This window comes from Ascaphus truei, chromosome 9 (assembly GCF_040206685.1).
Source record: "Ascaphus truei isolate aAscTru1 chromosome 9, aAscTru1.hap1, whole genome shotgun sequence".
NCBI lineage: Eukaryota > Metazoa > Chordata > Amphibia > Anura > Ascaphidae > Ascaphus > Ascaphus truei.
This window is the reverse complement of record NC_134491.1, coordinates 11,307,885-11,332,218: the sequence shown is the minus strand read 5'-3', so window position 1 is coordinate 11,332,218 and position 24,334 is coordinate 11,307,885. Positions and strand designations below refer to the sequence as shown.

Genomic DNA, 24,334 nt, shown 5'->3' with positions numbered 1-24,334 from the left:
GATCCAAGTAGGCGGCTCTACCGCCTCCCCCTGCCCGCCAGAGACCGAGCAGCCACCATTGCCCATCACCGCGCCCATCTCCCACACCAACTGACTGGGTGGGTGGGAGACAGTGACTGGGTGACAGTGACTGGGTGACAGTGACTGGGTGGGAGACAGTGACTGGGTGAGAGACAGTGACTGGGTGAGAGACAGTGACTGGGTGGGAGACAGTGACTGGGTGGGAGACAGTGACTGGGTGGGAGACAGTGACTGGGTGGGAGACAGTGACTGGGTGGGAGACAGTGACTGGGTGGGGTGACTTACCTTGCCGCCGGACGCTTTCCCCTGCTGCCCCCGATATCCCCGCGGCAGCTGCCTGGGACGGGAGGTGGGCTCGGCAGGGGGGGCCACGGGAGGTGAGCTCGGGGGGAGTGCGGGAAGCTGGCCGTGGGGGGAAGCAGGCCACAGTAGGAGCTAGTACTTCCCCCTCCGTCCCACATAATGTGCGGGCCGCAGAGGAGCTGGTACTTCGTCCCACGTTGGGAGCGGGGGGGAGCCTCTGCTTTCCCTGCACATGCGCGGGGCAATCGCCGCCATTTTTTTTAACTTGATGGGGACATCGCATGGCCAGCCTCGCTGCGACCCGGCAATTTTGGTTCCGTGGCCCGGTGCCGGGTCGCGACCCACCATTTGGGAAACGCTGCTATACACTATATGACTGGATGTGCAGCTGTATGATCCTTTAACATTGAGTGTTCCATGGTTGTGACTGGCTGTGGGATCTTGGCATATATGTTTGCACAGTTTGCAGCTTTTGTTGTTGCACGGTTTTGTGCCATTATCAGTGTCTTTTCATTGTGAAGGTTTCTGCTGACTAATTTCTGTTTGAGGTTTGGTGGTTGCCGGAACGCAAGAATGGGAGGTTTGGGAAAGATTTATTTTAATGTCGCATCCTCTGCCAGCATGGGTTGCAGATCTTTGAATATTTTTCGTATACCGGGTAGGGTTGTATGTGACCACTAGTGGTATGTTCTTTCTGTCTGTATTGTAGCAGGTGTTCTCGTGGGGCTTTTAGTGCAGATGTAATAGTTTTGGCAATGGCCTTTGGTTTGTATCCCTTCTGTCTGAACGATTCGGTCAGGGTTGTGAGATGTCTGTTTCTGTCTTCAGTGTCAGAGCATATGCGGTGGTATCGTATAGCCTGGCTGTGTATGATACCTTGTTTGGTATGAGTGGGATGGAAGCTGGAGTTGTGGAGGTAGCTGCCCTGACCTTGTTTCCCAGGCCCCTACAGCAAGGAAGAGACAGCATACACGATAATCCAATGTCAAAAGTGTATTGAAGAAAGTTGACACAATCACCGACGTTTCGGTCCTTCAAACAGGACCTTTCTCAAGGGAGTGCTTAAGACGCAGTGACAACCACAAACCTATATATACACCCACCACCTAAACCCAATAACATGCATGACTAATTGAGAAAAGCCCACGAACTTGACAGCTGTAGGAGTCTCTGCCTTAATTGGAGCTGACGTCACGTCTGTGGTGCACGGGGAAACAGCTGATCGCTGAGCTGTCGGCTCAAAGCGTCACTGGTAACCAAGGTGATCGGCATGTTGTCCAACGAGGCCGGAACCTGAGGGATGCTTTGACACAGTCAGATCCGGTCACGAAGTATACACCGATCACATCATGGCTTCGTAGAAAACCTGGGGTCTTCAAATGCCACGGTTGTATCAACTGCAGTTAAATACAGACCGGACAATCCTTTTCCCACCCACACAATGGGAATCAGATTCGGATTGACACCTACATAAATTGTTAAACACGCTACGTCGTCTATTTTATCAAGTGCCCTTGTGGTCTTTTTATATATAGGCAAAACCAGCCGGATGTTCAAAGAAAGAATGGCGCTTCATAGGTTCACCATAAGAAAAGAAAAGCTTTGGCAGATCAGAACGCAGATGAGGACCTCAAATATTGCAAGACATTTTAGGAAACATAGACACAGCCTGGCAACACTTAAATGTATGCCAATACTGCAAGCCAACACATCTACGTGAGCGGAGACCGAAACAAATTGTTGCTTCAACTGGAGGTCAAGATAGTTTTTAATTCAAAAATCATGTCTCCGCATGGTTTGAATGAGGACTTTAAACTTGGATGCTTTATTTAATAGTTCTGCTGTCCCTTCCAAGACTCCCCAGCCATTTGTGTTCACTGTGTATCATCATGACAGAGTGTTGGCTCACTAGAGTTACTCTATTTGTCTTCACTGAACACTGCAATCACACCAACCGGTTACAGTATATGTAATTTTTATGCCAGATCCTGCCTATCATTGGGTTGATGCGTGCTTTTATAGTCCTTATGAGGTCTTTCATTACAGTAGCTCTCGCTACCTTCCGACCCCTTCACCCTGTCCTCCACACCCTGTCTCTTCACCCCTTCCACCTCACTACACTCACTCCCCGTTGGTGTTCCTATCGTTGCTGCCCTGAACTTTTCTGCAGCTGCATTATTGAGCCAACATACTAGCGCTACACATGCGCATTCATATGTTGGACAACATGCTGATCACCTTGGTTACCAATGACGCTTTGAGCCGACAGCTCAGCGATCAGCTGTTTCCCCGTGCACCACAGACACTGACGTGACGTCAGCTCTAATTAAGACAGACTCCTACAGCTGTCAGGTTTGCTGGCTTTTCTCAATTAGTCAGGCATGTAATCATGTTATTGGGTTTAGGTTGTGGGTATATATAGGTGTGTGGTTGTCACTGCGTCTTGAGCACTCCCTTGAGAAAGGTCCTGTTTGAAGGACCGAAACATTGGTGATTGTGCCAACTTTCTTCAATACACTTTTGACATTGGATTATCATGTGTGCTGTCTCTTCCTTGCTGTGGGGTCCTGGGAAACGAGGTCTGCCTGGTAAGGAGTCTTTACCTATATTTTTATTTATGCAACAAGCACCTACTTTAGCATCATATGTGAGTGATAGATATAGATAGATATATAATTATACACACACCTCAACCCCATTATAATGCGATCCGTTACGACGCGAATCCCCTTATAACGCGATGCAAGCGTGGCTCCCAATTTTCGTATTTATGAATACTTTACAACACCATTATTGGTATCTTAAATACTGTATTGTGCAATGCATACAATTGTACATTATGTCTAACGCGATCTGCTTCTAACGTGATGTGATTCTTTGAACTCCAATCAGTTATTGTGTGTGTTGGAGAGGGTGTGTGTGTGGGAGAGGTTGTGTGTGTGGGAGAGGTTGTGTGTGTGGGAGAGGTTGTGTGTGTGGGAGAGGTTGTGTGTGTGGGAGAGGTTGTGTGTGTGGGAGAGGGTGTGTGTGTGGGAGAGGGTGTGTGTGTGGGAGAGTGTGTGTGTGGGAGAGGGTGTGTGTGTGTGTTGGAGAGGGTGTGTGTGTGTGTTGGAGAGGGTGTGTGTGTGTGTGTGTGTGTGTGTGTGTGTCCGTCCGTCCGTCCGTCCGCTAACATCATTGAAACTCTGAACACTTTTTCAAATTGCATCTTTCAGTTAAGCATTCGAGGGAAGAATAAAAAAGAAAAGTTGGAAGACTTCTTTAAGAGCGTAGTTAAGTCGGCTGATGGAGTCATGGTTTCTGGCACGAAGGTGAGGCTATTATTGAAACTTTTTTAACAGAATTGTGTTCTACAGGATTGTCAGGCTTCTGTCATAAATATTATGTACCCCATATCAACTATGCAATTAATAAGTTGATAAGCTTTACTGAGCAGTATGTTTGGTGTGTGCTCTGTACTAACCCGCCCCGATTTCTTTAATCTATATATGTCCATATGTATGTAAACAAGAGGGCACTTATATATTTTTTGCATTAAACATTAGTATTGATAATGCATGCATGTTAGAAAATATTTTGCATAAGCAACATAACTTATTGTTATTTACAACATTTTGCGAACAGATAATTCTCCAGATGTTTAAGTGCCATCCTTGTCCTGTTTTTGTGTTTAATATAATATTGCACTACTGTAATTTTATTAACTCTGCTTGATTTCTGTTGGCAATGACTTTCAAGTAGATGACGTCCGTCATTTGCACCTTTACTTTCAGTAAATGTACAGTCTCTTGGTTATTTTCCCATAAGGATGTGGATGAATTCTTCGACCACGAGAGGACATTCCTTGTGGAATATCACAACAGAGTGAAGGATGCAAGCGCCAAGTCTGATAAAATGACGCGATCTCACAAATGTAAGTTCTTCCTTCTTTTCACTCTGCATGATTGCTGCTAATAAAGGAAACCTACAATGAGATCAATGGTGATTGGTTATGCGACAATATAGTCCCATAGAGACAACAATGTATATATGTATACTGCCATAAACCTGAAAGGCTTGGGCCTATTATAAAAAAAAAATGCAACATAGGTTAATGCTTTAATAATAGTAACTTTATTTCATATAGTACTTTTCTCCCAATGGGACCCAAAGCGCTTCACAATTTCAGTATAGTGTGCAGCACACTGCACATAGGATGGTTACAAAGTCCCTGCCCAGGTGAGCTTGCAATGTATGTTTTTGGTGCCTGAGGCACAGGAAGATAAAGTAACTTGCCCAAGGTCACAAGGCGCTGACACCGGGAATTGAACCAGGCTCCCCTGATTGACTCTGTAAACAATGACAGAGAGTTTGAGTGTCTTTACTCGCTTAGCCACTCCTCGCGTTTTTAAAGCGGCAATCAAGCGTACAATTTTTTGCAATTTTTAACATAGGATTGAAGCAGTGGGGTCTCCGGAGCTGAACCCCATTAATTTCCTCTCCGGGACCCCTGCTTCCCAAGATACTTGCCTCCATAAGAGGTGCCGGTAGCCGCTCCGCTTGGCGTTTCAAAGCTCCTGCACTCTGCGGACCAATAGGTAGACGTAACGTCATCGGGTTCGGTTTCCTATTGGCCCGCGTTACGTAGAATCTTTAACCTTTGCAGAGATACCGGCACCCCCTTTGGAGCAGGGGGTGCCCAGAGCTAAAATTAATGGGGTTCAGCAGAGACCCCCTGCTTCAATCCAATGTTAAAAACATAAGAATTAAAAATGACTTGGATTGCTCCTTTAAAGCTGGTGAGTGGTAGACTCAGTGTAAATATGAGAGCAACATATTATTTTTTAGTGTTGTGTAGAAAATGCATGTCAGCATTTAAACAAATGTATTGGGGCAAATTACAGGTTACTGTGAATTCCAAAAAGGAGCTCTACAGAGGGTTGGATGTTTCAGGGTCTTGGATTTCGCAACAGCCTTATAATAAATGATATAATGGATATTGGGGGTTTCCAATTGCAATCTCATTGCATTTAGATATGTTACCAGATATAAAGGACCTGTAAATTATGTATACCCACCATGTACAGTAATGAGTTTTTCTCTTTTAGGTGCTGCAGATGACTACAACAGAATAGGCTCCTCAATGTACACATTAGGGACACAGGACAACACAGACATCTGCAAGTAAGAATAGTTTGTAAAGATACATGTTTTGAGTAGGTAATGGGCAAGAGACCTGTTTAGTAGAAAGGTAAAAACTAACACAAAATGCTATTGGGGAGTTGTATCAGTCTCCTGATTGTAAGTGGAGCAAAAAAAGTGTAGTCTATCCAGGGTAAAGGTCATATAGACATCAATGGGAATATTTGCTTAGATAAATTTGACGCCGTGTTTTGGTTCCAGGAGCCTTTGCACTTCATAAATCCAATTTAAAATGTACATTTTAATGCAGTAGTTTTCATAATGCAGCATGTAATTATGTCTAAGCCATACAATACTGTTGCATTCCTACCTAAGGGGAAATCTCTGAACCTGTCAAATGTGCAGTTTTGGTGAAATTTTTGCCCACAAGTGATACTGCCTCTGCGCTTACTTGTAAAAAAAAATTGGGAGCAAATAAGGTGGTATTTTGAAATGTAAAAAAAAATGCACAAAGCAGAATTTTTCACCGTCATTGGGTTATTATAAACTCTACTGTTGGCATATAGCCAATAAAGAATATCACTTGTGAGCACATTCACATGTTTTAGACAGATCTGCACCCCTGCCTTTCAACCATTATCACCTAGCATACAGTGCTCCCACTACCCATGCTGTGTGAACGGCGAAGCATTAGCTTAAATGGGCTCCATGTGAATGGATATTCCAGGCAAAAGGTGACACGTGTGCTCATTTGCATGTCAATTCCCAGAATTCCATGCTGCAGTGGAAGTATGTGACTACAATAATCTTTACAAAAAGATACTTTTGTTGTCATAAAGCATGTATTTAGCCTATAATGGTAATAATCCCCTCAGAACAGGGCATTTCTGGCCAATAATTACCTGGCTGGGTTACCTTGGCTTCGCCTCGGGCCTTCAACTCGTCCAGCTTAGGGCATTATTGGCCAGCAATGCCGTTCATCAGGGATTATTACTCAAATAACTGGTGCTTCTTAATACATCCTTTCCTGTGATATCATTAAACTATAGTGACACAAAAAATGACGTATTATAATAATGGAAAATAACAGAGGATGGCTTCAAAGTATCGACCTCTGGGTTATGGGCCGGGCATGCTTCAGCTGCGCCACTCTGCTTGCTGATAAATCCTAGTTGTGAATCCATATTAGTCACTATGTGAAGCAGTGCAGCTTTTTTTTAAAAAATTTATAAGCATTGGTGTTTACAAAAAGTTATTTAACAAATGCTAATATACATTCCATAGTTACATAGTAGACGAGGTTGAAAAAAGACTTCCGTCCATCCAGTTCAACCTATGCTAAACTTAAACAGATATATGATAAAATATCTATACTTATTGATCCAGAGGAAGGCATACATTGTGTGAAGCCACACGTGTTTCATTCACATTCAGTTACTTTAATCTATATCCTAAATAAAGAACGAACCACTACAATTTTAAAGCAACAAACATATTTCACATTTTTTAAGCTTCACAAATTCCATTATTGTGAGTGACATTGTTATGACACATTTAGTATAAAGCAATGTCCACACTACAAGTAGATATGTTTGTTGCTTATGTTCAGTGAAAACATGGCTGTAGAATGACTCCTGTGCTTTAAACTCCATTTTATATTATAACTTCTCTGTGGTAACTTGCTAAATTACAAATAGAATTGTGTGATCTCACTGAGGTACAAGCAGAGGTTATGCGAAAGGAATGTTGGGAGTAACAATACTACTTTTTAAAAAGCGAACATGGAGTCATAAAGATGGGTATTAGAGCAGTTTCCCAACCACCTGGAGTTCTGTGAGTGGATCAAAAGGGTGCCACGGGATTTCCCTGATCTCCCAAAGATCATTATGACTGAGCCACTGATGGAGCCACCTGTACTGAATCAGGGATATCCTGAAAATCTGAACAGTTGGTGGCCCTTGAGGACTGGAGTTGCCCATCCCCTGCTCTAAACACAGGGGGCTTTTGGAGTTAACTTTTTCATCCTAGTGCTCTAGTCCACGGGTGCGCCTGCTGGGGGGCGTGAGATTTTCCAGGGGGGGGGGGGCTCAGCGGTTGCAGACGTCCCGCGCTCTCCTCCAAGGCATTTAAATGAAATGCTGGGGGACCGCGCACGGCCTCAGTAACTTCTCCTACCTGTTCTTTGGCGACATGTCGCCATGGTAACCCAGTGTCAAATGTCGGTGCGGGGTCACGTGATGTCGCATGACCCCGCAGTGTCATTTGACACAGGTGCCTAGCAGGGGGGGGGGGCGCAGAGGGAAAACTTTGAGTACTCCTGCTCTAGTTAGTATGGCTATTAAAACGTTGAAAAAAGACGGTGTAAACAGCGCTAAAAGTAAATAAAAATGAGTTGATGACCCTAATAGGATTGCCCCTTGTCAACTGGGCTAGGCTGCCTGGTACATGCTGATTTGTACAATCAGATAGAAAAATGGGCTGAGGACCTCAATACGGAAATTGATAAAGATGACTGGGAGGATATCTTGTAATCGGCAGCCAAAACTTCAATTTATACTACTATAAAAGAAAATATATATATAAAATACTATTTCAATGGTACCTAACCCTGAGTAGGCTGAGCCAGACCTCCCCTAAAAAAGTTTGAAAATAAATAAAGAACTGTATGTTGAAAGAAATCCCAAAATGGGAGATAAAACACAAAATAGCTCAAATTACTGAAGTGCTATTAGCATACAGTCACGTATAAAGCAGCTATGTCCTAAAATTATTCTAGAAAATAATATACCAGAGAACCAGTCTGCTCCTTACAATTAGGTATACACAATGCTATATCAGAACTCTATAGCAATAAGGATATAAATAACTGTAGTACACGAAAAGGATCAAACCAACTGGTGCCACGGACTGCCAGATGCCTCTCAGTATGTTTCATTTTAAGGTGCAGCTAAAAACTATATACACTTACTATCTAAATATACTACATAACTGCCTTTTCATGTTTTACAGATTCTTCCTAAGAGTGTCTGAACTATTCGACAAAACTCGTGTATGTATTTAAAATATAAAATGTAATAATTCTTCTAATGTTCAATTTCTCAATCATGGTTGCAGTTAATGCAGTAATCCCTGCCCTCAAAATTATTTTGTTTAACCTTATCTGAACCAGGGGGGTTTCTCAGAGCTGAGCCTTGGTCTGATCGTCCTCCATCCTATGGGGAGCCTCTGGTTCCTGACAGATTTATTGTCTGTGCTAGTTTTGCCCCCCAAACACCAATATGACAACTGGGTCATGAAAAGAACGTAATTTCCCAGTGACACTGACTTTACCACCATAATTATGACTAATAGTCGACATTCATTTTATCATCTGTGTTGGGAGAACATTAGAAGTCATAAAAAAACGTAGGAAATGCCCCAGCATAGACATTCACTTAATTTACTAAATGATAGTGTGGCCTGTGTAATTGACAAGATTAGTGTAATAGAGTCCCACCAAACAGGCCATATAGCAAAAGGTTGTTTTCTCTCACCCTTCTCCCCCCCCCCCTTTTTTTTTATATAGAGGCTAAAACAAGATGTGTGAAATTAAATACGGTATTATTTACTTGATATTTCCCCCGTGGGGTTTTACTAGTTTGTCCCAGGACCCAAGTGAGTCTACTACCAACACTTCACTTTTGCTGAGTTGTGCAGTGATCCTCACTGTTCGTAATGATTTCAGAATGCATCATAAACAAACATGTATCAGTTCCCCATGTTGGATGTTATGTAAAACAATTTATTGCAGTAAGTCTTTGATGTACATCAGGGTTGGGCAACACCTGAAGACCTGATGATGGCCCTTGAGGACTGGAGTTGCCCACCCCTGATATACACAATCCCGTTCATTGCAATATTGTATTTATCTTCCTCCTGTTAGGGGTCACTTTGCCTAGAGTATGGAATACATTTGAAGCTTTATTTGCTTAGTGAAGCTATTCCACCAGGCCTTACAGATTATTCAAGTCAATGGGCTGTAAAGTGTCTTGTGGATAAGCGCGATTTAGTAAACATGTCCCTTAATCTCGTGCCATATCTGACACTGATTTACTGCTAATATTCCTGCTTTAAGACATTACGTTTCCTGTTTTGTTTTGCAGAAAATTGAGGCGCGGGTGTCAGCTGATGAAGACCTGAAGCTTTCCGACCTCCTAAAATATTATTTAAGAGAATCACAAGCTGCTAAGGTAAATTTAGGCTGGTTTATCAAATTCCTGTTACTTTAGAAGGCATCAAACATGTGTACTAATAATCATATAATTCTTGGAATTTGACACAATGTGTCATATCAGTCATAGAATGTGGTGCTATCTGGGACAGCATCATTAGAAGAAATTATTCAACTTTAATATATATGGGAACCAGACTGTTCTGGCAATGAAGGCTTTATATGATATTGGTCCCATGCAGGGACATATCTGAATTTTAGATCTTTAATATGGCTTAGCCTGAAAGTGCGGATTATTAAAAAAGCAGGGATTTCAAAAGCAAAGCCCATAGCATATGTGGCAAAGCTCTTCAGCAATCAACAGGGCGGACAAAAGCTGTCTAATACAGCAGGCATACGTTTCTAGGGGTACATGTTAAAATGGATAAGAGAGACTCACTGCTAGTGCTCATTGGCATGTCATTACCCAGAATCCGTGGCTGCAGTGGAAGCACTGGTTGCTAAGTGATAATGGGGAAAGGCAGGGTTGCAGACCTGTGGTATTTTTTCTGGCTTTTGGTTCTGCTATACAACAAAAGACAGGGAGCCCAATGCTACATCCAATTGACAAAACATATATGGTAATAAGCAGTGGTCGACAAATCACCAAAAAATCTACTCGCCGAACAAAAAAAATCTACTCGCCACCTAGTACCAAACGTGTGCTGCTTGGGCCAATAGGAGCTCGCCACGATGTTAAATCCACTCGCCCGGGGCGTGCAAATGTATAGGTTTGTCGAACACTGGTAATAAGTATAAATACTTCAATAATAATATTTTCTTGGTCATTTAGTTAAACCCTTTGGCCAAAGAGTCATAAGCCTACATGCCAACATCAAGGCATAACCATATTTGCAGGTCCTAACACTACACTATGAACCATTTTACCTCTGTATGAGGGGGAACAACCATAGTAGGTCCTGTCCATACAGCAAAATGAAAAAAAAAACTCCCACGTTAAACTTTAACGAGGGAGTTTTTTTTTTTCATTTTGCTGTATGGACAGGACCTACTATGGTTGTTCCCCCTCATACAGAGGTAAAAGGGAAGGTTCACAGGGGGGCGTGGCCAAGACACGGAGCTGTGCGTTCGCAACTCTGCTCAGCTCCTCAGTCACCGAGCCAATAGAGGCACAAAACCTAATAAAACGGCATACAAAAGTGCCCTGGACTGCACCGATCTCGGGAGCTTGGACCTCCACGGCAGCTGCCCACCTTCCGTCCATCCCTGGAGCTATCCAACACCCGATCTAACATCCCGAAGGCATCCCTGCGCCCCTCACGTCGCCCAAAATGGCCACCGGACTGGAGCGGCCCTGGTAACTCGAGAGGGCCGAGACTGGAGGCACTTGAAGGCTTGGTGGGGACCGTCTCGCCTTGGGACTGGTGCAGAGCTGGTAGGGTGAGCGCGGCGAACGCGAGAGAGGCGGGGGATGCGAGCACGGAGCAGGTTACCTCCAGTGGCTCAAAGCTGACAACTCCGGAGGGGCCGCGCTTGCTTTGAGGAGGCTGCCGAACAGGGACCCTTGCGCTGACACTGGGAAGAGCTGCCAGCTGGCGGGGGCAACTCAAATTAAATACCGAGGGGGCCCCAAGAGGGAAGAGTGGCCATTTTGCTCCCATACCCTACAAAGCACCTGTATAGAAGGGTGAATCCCTCACCCCCCAATTTTAGAACGGAAACCCCTTTTAGAAAGCCTGGCTACAGCGGACCCTCCCCTCCTCCCCCTTCTAGACACGTCTGTTCATACTTAAAGGGGTGTGGGGAGGACAAGAACCAGAGATTATTCAGGGTATTTTCACCACCCAAGATGGCCGCCATAGGCTTCTAAGATACTGTGGGAGACTACAACGAAGTCCAGACTACCCCTGGAAGAGACAGTGACCCATCCTCTGGCTGATAGCCCCGCTGCCCACAATCCGTCAATGCTTTGATTGAGACCCTATTATCCAGGACTCACTCCCCCCACGGAAGCACCCCTCCCACTTACCCTCCATTGAAGTAGAAAGCTTATACATAGATAACAATAAAGTTTGAAAGCTCAAGACGTCCCACAGGGGAATATGTACCCCCCAACAAAAAGGCTTTATTCACAACTGAGCCTGAGCAGAGTAAGCTAAAATGGCGTCTTGAAACCCATTGAAAGGGTGTGGCAGAATCTCCATTTCGCCATAACCATTCTGCTTGATATACTGTATGTAAGCAGAAAAACGACCTCCAGCTTCTGCCAGTTGGTTTCAGTGAAAGTAGAATTGTTTTGCTTGTCACATGCCAGCATTGTTTTTTATCAGAATCGGTTTAACCGCAAGTTTTGTTTACAGAAACCAAGGCGAAAGTCCCCAGAAAAGCTGTTATTTAGCAATATACTAATATTGTTACGCCTCTAATTACGCCTCCATTTAACACCTTATTTCTCTGTATAAATAGTATTGCTTTTCATTAATGAAGCTGAGACGAGGAATCAGAATTACCCTGTGTGCGTCTGTTTCTTCGTGTCCCGAGTACTCGTACGTCATCAGATCAAAATCCAACAGCCCAGGGCGTGGTTTGAAGTCTCCCCGAGTAGAGCAGCATTGTTTCCAGTCACGGCCGCTGTGTTGCCCGGCCTGTTTTTTAATTGGCAAGAAACTTTCACCCATGCTCCATGATCACCCCTCTCTTCCTTCTCTCTAAGCCTATATCAGTAAATTTGCCTTATCTGATTCTCTAAATATAAACCATATCCTACCCGGGACCCATCTACCATGGCCTCAAAGATTACTAAATCTGCACAAAAGAAGAACCATAGCGAGCTGAGAGATTACTTCAAAAAGTATGGCCGATCATCCTCACACAACGCCGACTTAGGACATACATTCTCCTTGGAACACTCAGTCTCTAAACAAGGGGTGGAAATCGAGAATATCTCAACCAAGGCAGACTTGCTTACCTTCTACAATAAAATTGAATCTTTAATGCACGCAGCAGTGAAGGATCTCAAGGGGGAGATTTCTTCCCTAGGTGGGCCGTACCAGCACCCTGGAATCCAAGGTAGACGCTAAGAGCTCCAGACAATCTTCCATGGACACTGAGCTCAGAGGGGGAAGCCCAGCTCTTGGAGGTCAAGGAAAAACAAGAAGATGCAGAAAATAGAGATTGTCGAAACAACGTTTGGATTCGGGGGATCCCTGAATCTGAAACAGATATTTGTGGATAACATCAACCCTCCCAGATTTTCAGAAGAATCTCTGACCCTGGACAGATGTCACAGAGCTCTAAGAATGAGGCCCCAACCCAGAGTCAGGCCAAGGGACATGGTATTACGATTCCACTATTTCAAAACCAAGGAGGCCTTCAGCACGGTGACAAACTCCAGAGACCTTAAGTTCCAAAATATACCTCTGCAAGTATATGCTGACCTAGCGCCCTCCACTCTCGCCAAAAGAAGGAATCTCCGGGAGGTGACGGCAAAATTAGGACAGTGTCTCAGGAGACATATCCATGCTCACGGGTTTTTTTTTTTTTTTTTTTTTTTTCCCCATTCCCCCTGTTTTGTTATATTTTTCTACCCCACCCTTGCCCTCTACCCGATAACAGATATTAGTTAACACATTTGACATGGAGACAAGGATACAGTTTGAGACAGTCCACCCAGACCGACAAACGGAGCTCACCCAAATTCGATATGTCAATTAAAATAATTTTGCTAAATGTTAAGGGACTAAACTGCCCAAAAAAAGAAGAATGGCAATGACAGTCTTTAAGAAAAAAGAGGCTGATAGTCTCCTCCTACAGGAGACCCATTTTAGATCCCCAAATAACCCAACCTATCTTGATAGATCTTATAGGGATGCCTCTTTTTCCTCCAATGGTCAAAATAGGGGAGTGGCCATACTTTTTCACAAGTGAATTATGTTCACACACAACTAAGAAAGTAGACAGGGACGGTAGATATGATTTTGGTGGGGGAATTGTATGGAAGAGATATAACCATAGCTACAGTATACGTCCTGAACGAGAACAGCAGCACATTTTTTTTATTCCTTTTTCACAGCGCTAGTTAATATGGCAAAAGTCCAAATTATTCTGGGAGGGGACTTTAATCTCGCATTAGACCCAGAACTAGACAGATCCACCCCCCCCCACCCCCCAAAGAAACCTGGCCTTCTGAATTCTAGACACCAGGAGGTCAGAGCTCTTAAGAGGCCGCCTCTCCCTTGGTAGATACCTGGAGGGAGTTGAACCCCCAGACGAGGGACTATACCTTTTCATCCCCACACCATTCATACTCTCGTATCAACTATATTTTACTGAGTGCGAGCCTGATTCCTCAGGTTTCTGACTCAAATATTCACAGTATAACCTGGTCGGATCACGCTCCTGTAGATTCCTCAATCACAAATCTGAATAGGAGGAGGCCCAGGGCGACCTGGAGACTGAAGGTCCCTGAGATACAGGGGGCAATCAATAGGGAGATAGAAGCTTTCTTCCTGACTAACGCTGGCACTGTGTCATCATTGGCAGTATTATGGGAGGTGCACAAAGCAACGATAAAGGGCTGTCTTATTTCTCTGGCTTCAAATAGGAAGAGCCTGACAGTTAAGGATTAATACCCTCCAGGCCAAGATTTATATTCTATGTGCTGCATAAAAATAATCAGTCCACGGCCACAGTGCAATCTCTCAAAGAATCTAGAGCTGAGCTCAATATGTTTTTAACTGCTAAAGCTAAGCAGTCCCTCAATTGGTCGAAGAGAAAGTCCTTCGAGAAAGAAAGCTAATTAAGCAGACTCCCTCTTGGCACCCAAATTACAAAAAAGATGCCCCCCCACAGTATTAAATCAATCAGGCTCATTAACTTCTAATCCAAAAGCAATAGTGGATGAATTCCAAGATTACTACTCCAAATTGTATAATGGGGAAAAAGTAGTACACGATGCCCATTCAGAGGCTAAATTAGTGAGCTATCTCCATTCCGCCATGTTGCCCTCTATCGGAGGCCGAGCAAGAAGCTCTCAACCAGCAAATAACTTCAGAAAAAATTCAACTTGTAATTAAAAATGTAAAAGCTTCAAAGGCCCCGGTCCCAGATGGGTTCTCGAACCTTTATTATAACATTTTTTGTTATTCCCTCTCCCCCCACCTACTAGTGTTCCACGATTTCTTGGCAAATGCTGCATTCCCCACAAATATGTTGCAAGCCTCTATCTCTCATTCACAAGGAGGGAAAGGATCCTTCTGCCTGTGGGAGCTACCGCCCAATATCACCGATTTAACACAGATCTAAAAATATTTTCGATTGGTTAAGTTTCTCCCCTCTTTGGTTCACCCTGTTCGGGCAGACAAGCCGCTGACAATATCAGGAGGATTACAGACCTTACGGCATGGGCAGCACAGAGAGATGTCCCTTCCATGTTGCTTGGCCTAAATGCCGAAAAGGCCTTTGATCGAATTGACTGGGTATAAGTGGAGGGGACATTAAAGGCTTTCGATTTCTCTGGTGTTTTCCTTAAAGCAGTTATGGCCCTCTATTCAAGTCCCACAGCGATAGTCAAAAGCCAGGGCTTCTCTTCCTCCCCCTCCCCCCCAATTTGAGATAAAAAGTGGCACGAGACAGAGTTGCCCCTTATCCCCCCTTATTTTTGCCCTCTGTTTGGAGCCCCTAGCTGCACATATCCAGCAAAATCCAAATATCTTGGGTCTGGAGGTGAGAGGTCAATCCTACAAACTGGCCCTTTTTGCTGACGATATTCTCGTAACGGTAGCAAAACCGCTAACAACCCTGCCAAATCTGTTCAATGAACTTTCCATTTTCAACAAACTATCCGGTTTTAAAATAAACAGTAAGTCAGAGGCCTTAAATATCAATCTAAGGCAGGAGACAGTCAAATTAATCAAACTTAACTTTGATGTCAAGTGGCAAAAATCCTCTCTTGAAATACTTGGGAGTGTTCCTGACTAAAGACTATGACCCCCTCTACCAGGCTAACTACCCCAACATTTTGAACATCTGGAAACCCGATCTTATGGTTTGAACTAAGTTTAATATATGCTGGATGGGGAGAGTCCAATCGGTGAAGATGAACCTATTACCCAGGCTGCTCTATTTTTTTTTTAATTTATTTTTTTTAAGCTAAACTCCAATTTTTAATCTCCAAATTTATCTGGAACAATAAGAGACCCAGACTTAACCGCAGGTTACTAACTAAACCCACTTGAGCAGGTGGCCTAGCACTCCACTGTCTTCTCTCATACTACAAAGCCACTCAAGCCAGTCAATGGGTAGCCTTGGCACGCCAACCCATCGCTCAGGAGTTGGGTCTTCCTCGAGACGCACTTTATACACTAAATCTCTATAAAAAAGATTCTTTGGTTTCCCTCTCGGGTAGGCCTCTTGACTCATCCCTCCTTGCCGACGATCACCCACACTCTCAATGTGGGATGGCCTTAAATTTAAGTACAAGCTTAGTAGTCCAAATTCCCTAATGACTCCCATCTTTGGGAACAAGGATTTTCTTCCACGGTGCTCCAAACAAATATTTATAAAATGGAGACAAGCAAATATCAGTAGACTTTTTGACATTAGCCACGACTTTAAGATTGTCAAAAGGAATAATCTGGTAAAAGATATTGGAAAATCTCACCCGGCGGGATTCCTTTATCTCCAGATTAGGGTTTTCTATGCCAAAATGATGCCCACTGAATCGATTTTGCTGTTTGAAAAACTGTCAGGGAGCAGACTCCCATAAGAGGTTGATCTCGAGGTTATATGGCCAATTCTCCCTTCCAGTTGCAGAATTCCAGGATAAGCTTAGTTTTATGAAAAAATGGGAGATTGATCTGGGGGAGGAACTAGAGCCTGACAACTGGGAAGAGATTTTTGAAGCTGTGGCGAAAAGCTCTATTCGTTCAACTATCCGTGAGAATGCATATAAAGTTATGACTCGATGGTACAATACTCCAGAGAATATTGCAAAATATGTCCCAGGCTACACCCCCCCTCCCCCGTGTGTCCCAAAGGATGCGGGGAGGTGGCCTCCCTTCTTCATATGTGGTGGTCTTGCCCTCGTGTGCAGGCCCTTTGGAGACAAGTGAAGTTTTGGATCCAGTGGATTCGGAGTATGGAGATTCCAGTGGACCCATTGTTTTTTTTACTAAACAAACCACTTCAGCAATACTCTAGGGCAATAAATAAGCTAATAACTCATATTGCCACAGCAACAAGATGCACCATTGCGAGTCTTTGGAAGCAAAATAAACTTTCAGCAATTCTAGCCATTAGAAACCAGGTGTGGTTTATTTTTATGATGGAAAAACTGACTAGTTTCCTAAAAGACACATACCACAATTTCCAGGTCTGGCTACCCTGGATAGCCCACGCAAGTAGTCCACACACAGACCTGATTTCTTTACGTCTATAGCCTCCGGGACCAATTTATAACACCCACCCCTCTCTACTAAAAGTAGCCCAGAGTCTTCCCCGACATTTTCTACGGATTCCGTTCAATTAGCTAGGCCTTTAGATTAGCCCTGTATCAGATGGAGAAGCGTTGTCCGTTTCGCCCAAAATCTGCATAAAGTAATAAGAATTGTTGAATCACCATGATGCTGTTCGTTCCTCCCCATAATCCCACCTTTTTTTTTTTATGTACCCCCCTCCCCTTCCCCTAACACCCAATTTTGAATGTTCTTTTTTTCTGTATATATCTGCTTAAAAAAAAGCCCCCAATAAAAACTGTGGGGGGAAAAAAAGGGGGAAGGTTCACGGTGTAGTGTTAGGACCTGCAAATTTGGTTATATCTTGACGTTGGTATGCAGGCTTATGACGCTTTGGCCAAAGGGTTTAACCAAATGACCAAGAAAATATTATTATTGAAGTATTTAACTTTATACTTATTACCATATATGTTTTGTCAATTGGATGTAGCCTTGGGCTCCCCTGTCACTTGTTGTATACATTTGCCACGCTCAGTAGCACTCCTTTTGACATAAATATATATGATGTGTTGGGGTTTGAGCTTGCTGGGAATGTGTTGTAATACTGCAATAAAGACCCATTTCATAACTGTTTTGATTCCGTGAACGTTCTATTGGACTTGATGTTTAATTCAAACCCACTGGATATATTGGTAAACCTATCCATTTCCAGCATAAAAAATGCTCTACATTTACTGAAGGTGACATGATCCATATTAAGAAGTGTTTGTTATGAATAGGGGACAGATGTCGCAGGTTTTATACCTATTAGTGACCCGTTTTATTGTATTTACCCAGCAGGAAAAAAAACTATTTTTAGTTACGGTTTGATAAAAAAGGAAGTTGGTTATTTAAAAAAAAAAAAAATGGAGACTGTTCTATGTTCAAATATTTTCCGGTGATCCAGGTTATATGCATGCAGCTACTGTAGGACCAGCAGGGAATTTCTATAGTGGGCATCATGTTGCTTAATTTAGGTTTAAACAGTCAAACTAGTTTAATTAAAACTTGCAATTTATCCACTCTTAACATGTTTTGCTGGTTTGTAAGAGTTGTTAACATAAGTTATGTTTAGGGATAAAATGTTGCATATCCTTCAACATTTTCTTTTAGAACAAGGACTACCTACTCTGGTTTTGATAAATTCATCTTTGTTCAGTTGTGGATTTTTAAATGGCTTTTTTGTTATGATTGAATGGTACCTCCTTTTATTCAGGATCTCCTATATAGAAGATCTCGCTCTTTGGTGGATTATGAAAATGCCAATAAAGCATTAGATAAAGCCCGAGCCAAGAACAAAGATGTTTTATCAGCAGAAACTTCTCAGCAGTTATGCTGTCAAAAGTTTGAGAAGATATCTGAATCTGCAAAACAAGGTATGTAGTGAAACAACATATTTAAATGTTATGATTTATTTCATTTCCTTATGGTAAAATTCCAAATTGTTGTTTTTATTGTACTTTCATTTATGCAATAATTGCAAACTCCTTTTTAGAAGAATGTAACTGCCGTTGAACCTGAAAATGGATAATGTTTGTTTGAAAACAATAATACAGTGCTATAGTAAAGACTGATGCTTTTTAGTCTCCTATCTTCCTATAAATGGCATTAAAAAGGTCTTGCAGATTATGAAATAGTTGTAGAAAACCATGTTATGATTAGGGTACTTGCACTATCATGGTAAACAAGATACATTTCGAAAGAACCTTTTTAATGTTCAATAATTATTGTGCACAGAACTCAATAACAGCATATTTGGAATCTGCACCATTTTCACCCTAGTTTAGGTTTGATCTCTTAACTAACACTTCAGAATCGGGCTATATGAAGTTTTGTGGTGTTTTCATTGAGCTTAGAAGTGAGGCCTTTGATGTAAAAAGCTATTAAACATTGTCAACTGAAATAAAACTGGACATTTTTATTCACCTTATATCTGCAGTACCTAGTTTCTAACCAGCAGGAATGTATTTTCCCATTGTGTTTATGTATTTGCATATTAAGTGCTGTTTAATTGTACATTATGTTGTTTCCATTTTGACCAGAACTCATGGACTTTAAAACACGGAGAGTGGCTGCTTTTCGAAAAAATCTTGTAGAACTGGCTGAATTAGAACTGAAGCACGCAAAGGTAAAATTCCATCATGTTTCTTGTGTGTGTAGTAAATGTCACAGTAGACAGGACAATTACATGGGATCGCAAGCACCAGACAGAATGGAGTTAAATAAAACAGGTTTATATTGGCCGGAACCAACAGGAGCAACATAATGCACAGCTTCAGGATTATGCTCACTAAAACCAGAGTTTATTGAGGGACTCCTAGCTCGCTGGGTGCCACTTTGGTAGGCTTACCCAGAATGTCTTGCACACACCAATAGTATCTGGGTACCATCGTACCATATGGATGCTTGTTGCATTCTAGAAGTTCAAACTTCCTGCTAGTCTATGCAACCGAGCATTGTTCTGGAACTGTCTCCAGCAAAACCTTGGCATAACACGTGAACTGTCCGTGGAACTGTGATCAGCAGGGGTTTACATAGTTTCTCAGTCTAAAACCGTGGAAGACAGGGTGCTGGCCAATCAAAGCGAGGGCTCATCTGTCATGGACCAATCCAGGCTGTTGGCTGAGACAGTGCTGTAAGATAGCCCACAGGGGCGGGCTTAACGGGAGTGGGAAATTTGAACCAACCAATGGGAATCGTGCCAACAGGGCTAAAACCCCAAAACGGTTCCCAGTGCCCTCCTGATACCTCCAGTGGATATAGGTGCCTCAGAATCTGGGACGAACAATGGCTCCGCTTTTGGAGTGACTGTTCCCCCCCGGCCTGAGTAAACACCCCTCCCCACTCCAGTGTTCCAAGCACTTCACTCAGCCCACGTTTGGATAACAGACCTGGAGTCCATTGTGTGCTGGCTGTTAAAGTGAATTACCAGCCCAGCACACAATAGAGGCAAGCAAATAAAGTACATCTTGCTTTCATATGGGGAATAAACTATTATAGGGGCCTGTCAATACAGTATAACATGTCGGCCATTTTAGTCTTAATAACATGGTCTTTTAGCCTGTAACAGGCATTCTTCTTGACAGGTAGAGGCCAACTGCCGGGTGTCACGTACGGCACACCAGTGAGCACGTGACCTGCATATAGGACAAGGGTTAATATACAACTCACAAGCTACACCACTTTTCACCTTTGCAAAGGTCCCTCAAATTAATATCTCCCCTAAATCTCTCTCTCTATACCATCTGTCACGAACAGCACACAAGTGAGCACGTGACTTAGATATGCAACCAGGGTTAATGCAAACGGCTACTCCAGCCAACTCACCTTTCCACCCCACAAGGTACTTTCAATTAGTTAATATTAACCCCATTAATTAATTGTAATCATACCTACACACTTCCACCTGGGAAATTATACAAATGAAAGATGTAAAATTAATATCTGCCAGGGTCTCAGGTCCCTATTTATAATGGCAAAAACTATGCACTTAATGCACATACATCTGTTGTAGCAAAAGTGTCCGAAAATGTAAATACACTCTCCAGAGCGTGCAAAAGTTCATACAGCGCCCAAAGCATCACTTATTACATGTTTTAATATATAAAAATAAAGTGCTTAGATTACAGAAAAAGGATTACAGGAACATACAATTACAGTAAATGCATGACAGTTTCTTAACAGGATAAAACAAAAACAGATATCCCTGTCCACTGTGTTACCATGTGTTATGTCAGGAATTTCTCTGAGAGGTCCCTGGCGCAGAAAAGAGACTTCACGTGTTTGGTCCAAACACACCTGTGTTGAAATCTGATTTTTTTATAATGCTTTGCTCGGACTTAAGTACCATTTTCACCCCCCCCCCCCCCCCCCATTGGAACAACATAAACCCACCCCTGTCGTAAATCAGCTGAGATTGACAGTTTTAGGACAGAGTGTAAAAAAACTTCTACAAAACGACGTTTAAACTTTCCCTCAGTATATAAATGCATTTATAGCTTCCCTTCTGTAGTACCTATCCACACATTAGACACATCAATAGATTCAGGCGGTCATTACGGATGCAACGAAACCAAGTATGACTGTCAGCGACAAATGGGTGCCTGTCCCTTATTAACCCCTAGACCTCCCATATCTGGCCTTATCACGTTCGTCTCCCTGTCACGAATGCAAACATCACAATTTTATACTTCAGCATCGCTGTCAAGTCCATGATTCTATATCTTTTCGATGGCATGGTATAGTCACAACCCCATGGCACTCTGTAAAACCCTTCCAGGAATGCTTTGAAAACCTCTAATTAGTGTCCTGTTTATGTTGGTGTCAGGAGAATCATAATTTACTCCCATCTCTGGCAAAACGTATGTTCTTATCTCTAGATTCTATCAATCCTAAACTAGGCCCGACCAAAGGGTTAACAGGCCATAAAACATTTTTGTATTTTTATAATCTAACTCCAATCACATTAACCCTTGAAGCACCAAATTGATTAAAATACATATCATGATAGTATCATGACACCGGGCTTAACCTTTAATGTGCTGGCCAGGCTTCCCCTACCGTCACAATAAAGACACTACAAAATTAATTACCCGTCTGGGTCGTTTTATCACCTCACACTCTAACAAGCATTAGAAGAATTTTATATAGCATGACCTAATTTTTTTTTTTCCAATGCATACACATTTTAAAATGCCGGGAAAGCTAAAATCGCTACATATAAAAGTAATCCTAGGGAGACAGGAACACTACCTGGGAGGGCTTACAATCAGTGGCTGAAAACTCCTATGTTAGTTAGAGTAATCTTCGTAATATAAAGTACCTGTAATGATTTGTTCTTTACAACTGTCACCAAGTCTAACCTTGCAAAGAATCATTCAAAAATTGCTCACCATTTGCAAATGTTTTATTCCAGGGCAACTTACAGCTGCTGCAAAGCTGCTTGGCCGTGTTAAACGGTAAACCATAAAGCACACACTGTCCTCCTTTACAATAACAGGACCTCCTTCCAAGTCCAAGAGCTGCCAATTTTTCATGGATTGGTGTACTGGACATTTCCAGCTCACCAGAGGATGAACTCATGCACAGAAAATGGGCTGCCCCTATGTAAGAAGCAGCAAAATGCTCACACTCGGTGTATCCACATGTATCTTTTATTTAGTCATTGTATGCTTCTCGTCCTTCACAGATGTCATCTCCCATTTTTTTTTTTATGTGAAAATAGACAATTTAATGCCCTTCTTGTTATGAACTGTATTACATGATGCTGCCAATCTTATTTACCTGTGTATGTTAATCTTGGATGATGTTCGACATTCACGGTTCGAATGGATTTAATATTGCCATTAGTTTGTGTGACATTAAAAGCGATGTATATCTTGTCCAAGTTCCATGTAATGATTTTTTTTAAGCATCCTACCTTGATTTACTGAACTATATATTTTTTAATAAACATTTCTTAGATATTTCAGAGCGCTCCAATTCTTTTTAAATTTACGTTCCTAGAGCTAATGCATCAATATGTTTGCCTTAACTTGTAGACTTAACTCAAATATTGTAAAATAAACTGTGAATCCAATGATTTTTAACTTATATTGTCCTTGTGTTCTTTTGTGCCAATTATCGTTTATTTAGTATTCCAGTAAGCGGTAAGAAAGCCCTAATGTGAAAGAACATTGGACAAGACAAATGATGGTAAACAAATTGACTATATTGCCTTTGTTACATTAAACGGTGATATCAAGCAATTTGATGGATTGTTACTCAATCATACAATGTTTTTCCGTATTACTTAAAAATAGTGTGTGGTGTCCGGTATTAAAGGGGACCCCATATGGCCACCCCCTGCCTCACCAGGGAGGCAAGGGGTTAACTGGACTACGGTCCAGGAATGTGGTTTTTACCTTGCTGCAACATCCAAATGTGTATTCCCCTGTTATAATGTATTGTCACCGTTCCAGTATCTGCACCCACACACACACTGGGATCCGTTCGAGAGGAGAAGGGTTAATAGTTAGGCAGTGATTATAGCCCTTTGTTCAATGTTCCCACCTTTTCAGGCTCCATTTTGCAGTTTCCCATAGGTCGCCATTGCAGCTCCATTCAATCCTATGGCGAATCCGGAGGTTTGGGCCCGTTTTCATAGAAGACCAGCAGATGGCGTCCGAGAGGAGGAGCGGCGGTTCCCCATTGTAAGTCAATGGAGCCATTCATTTCAATGGGGATACGTCGACCTCCAGGAACAGGTTGGCAGCCATCCAAACTGCAGAAGCGGATACAATGTCTGAAAAAGAGCTTTTATCACACTAGTTCAAGGTCAAACACAATTGACGTGGGAACCTTTAGGTTCTAGGGCACCCAGAAATTAAATTATTTTTGCCCCTATATCCTAGGAACCTCCACACTCGACCACCACGGGTCCGAGGATTAAGGACCCCCGTAAAGGGTCGCGCTCGCCAAGAGGGTCGCACCATTGACTCCCATGGCGGAAGGAAGAGCAGCGCGAGAAAACGGCTAAGTCCGAAAGGGTCAAAAGTGTAAGCCCATATCTCCGGTTGTGGGAGGGCCAGAGGGCTGGGATTTGGGTCGCATGTAGTCACAGTTCCGGCATGACTGCATGGCCATTTCCAGCCCTCTCCAACCAACCAGACGGAGTATGGGCAAATGTAAAGAATTGGGGTTTCCCTATAGACTTCAATGGCGGAGTTGCCCCATTGAATGACTATAGCAGCGGAGCCCATTGACTTCAATGGCGGAGTTGCTCCATTGAAAGCCTATAGTGGTGGAGCACGTTGATTTTCAATGGGAGAAGTGAAAAGCAGAGATTTATTTTTAGAGCGGAGAATCCTGCATTAAAGTAATAAGGGTTTTAAACTGTATTTGTGTATCAGGCCCGGAAGGTCGCAGCGAGCTGAAACTTGGCCACCATGGAGAGACACCTCCGGCATGAGGGACTGGCAAGTTTCAGCCCGCTCGGCCCAACCGAACGGATTATTTTAATGTCTTGATATTAACAACTATATTGTATTTCGAAGCGGGGATAAAAGCCTGCGAAGGTTTCTGAATCTGGTTAATGTAAATGCTCAGGGGGGCGGCCCATTGTCTACAACAGACCCCCTGATCAAAGGCTCAGCCACTCTGGCTGTATACATTAGGGTGGAGAAACGCAGGGCTTGTGTGGTCTGTA

The 24,334-nt window shown here is 42.8% G+C and overlaps 1 protein-coding gene across 2 annotated transcripts in view; it reads left to right on the top strand.

The window, feature by feature from the left end:
• The window catches only part of SNX6 (sorting nexin 6), a 45,352-nt gene extending 22,616 nt beyond the window's left edge, over positions 1-22,736 (top strand). For both annotated transcript variants that reach the window (XM_075613337.1, XM_075613338.1), the window contains exons 7-14: positions 3,540-3,635; positions 4,132-4,237; positions 5,412-5,487; positions 8,455-8,494; positions 9,588-9,674; positions 18,365-18,524; positions 19,191-19,276; positions 22,064-22,736. In XM_075613337.1, coding sequence (XP_075469452.1) covers positions 3,540-3,635; positions 4,132-4,237; positions 5,412-5,487; positions 8,455-8,494; positions 9,588-9,674; positions 18,365-18,524; positions 19,191-19,276; positions 22,064-22,117 — 705 coding nt within the window. In that variant the 3' untranslated portion in view covers positions 22,118-22,736. The remainder of the gene's footprint in view (positions 1-3,539; positions 3,636-4,131; positions 4,238-5,411; positions 5,488-8,454; positions 8,495-9,587; positions 9,675-18,364; positions 18,525-19,190; positions 19,277-22,063) is intronic.
• Positions 22,737-24,334: the final 1,598 nt, after the last annotated feature.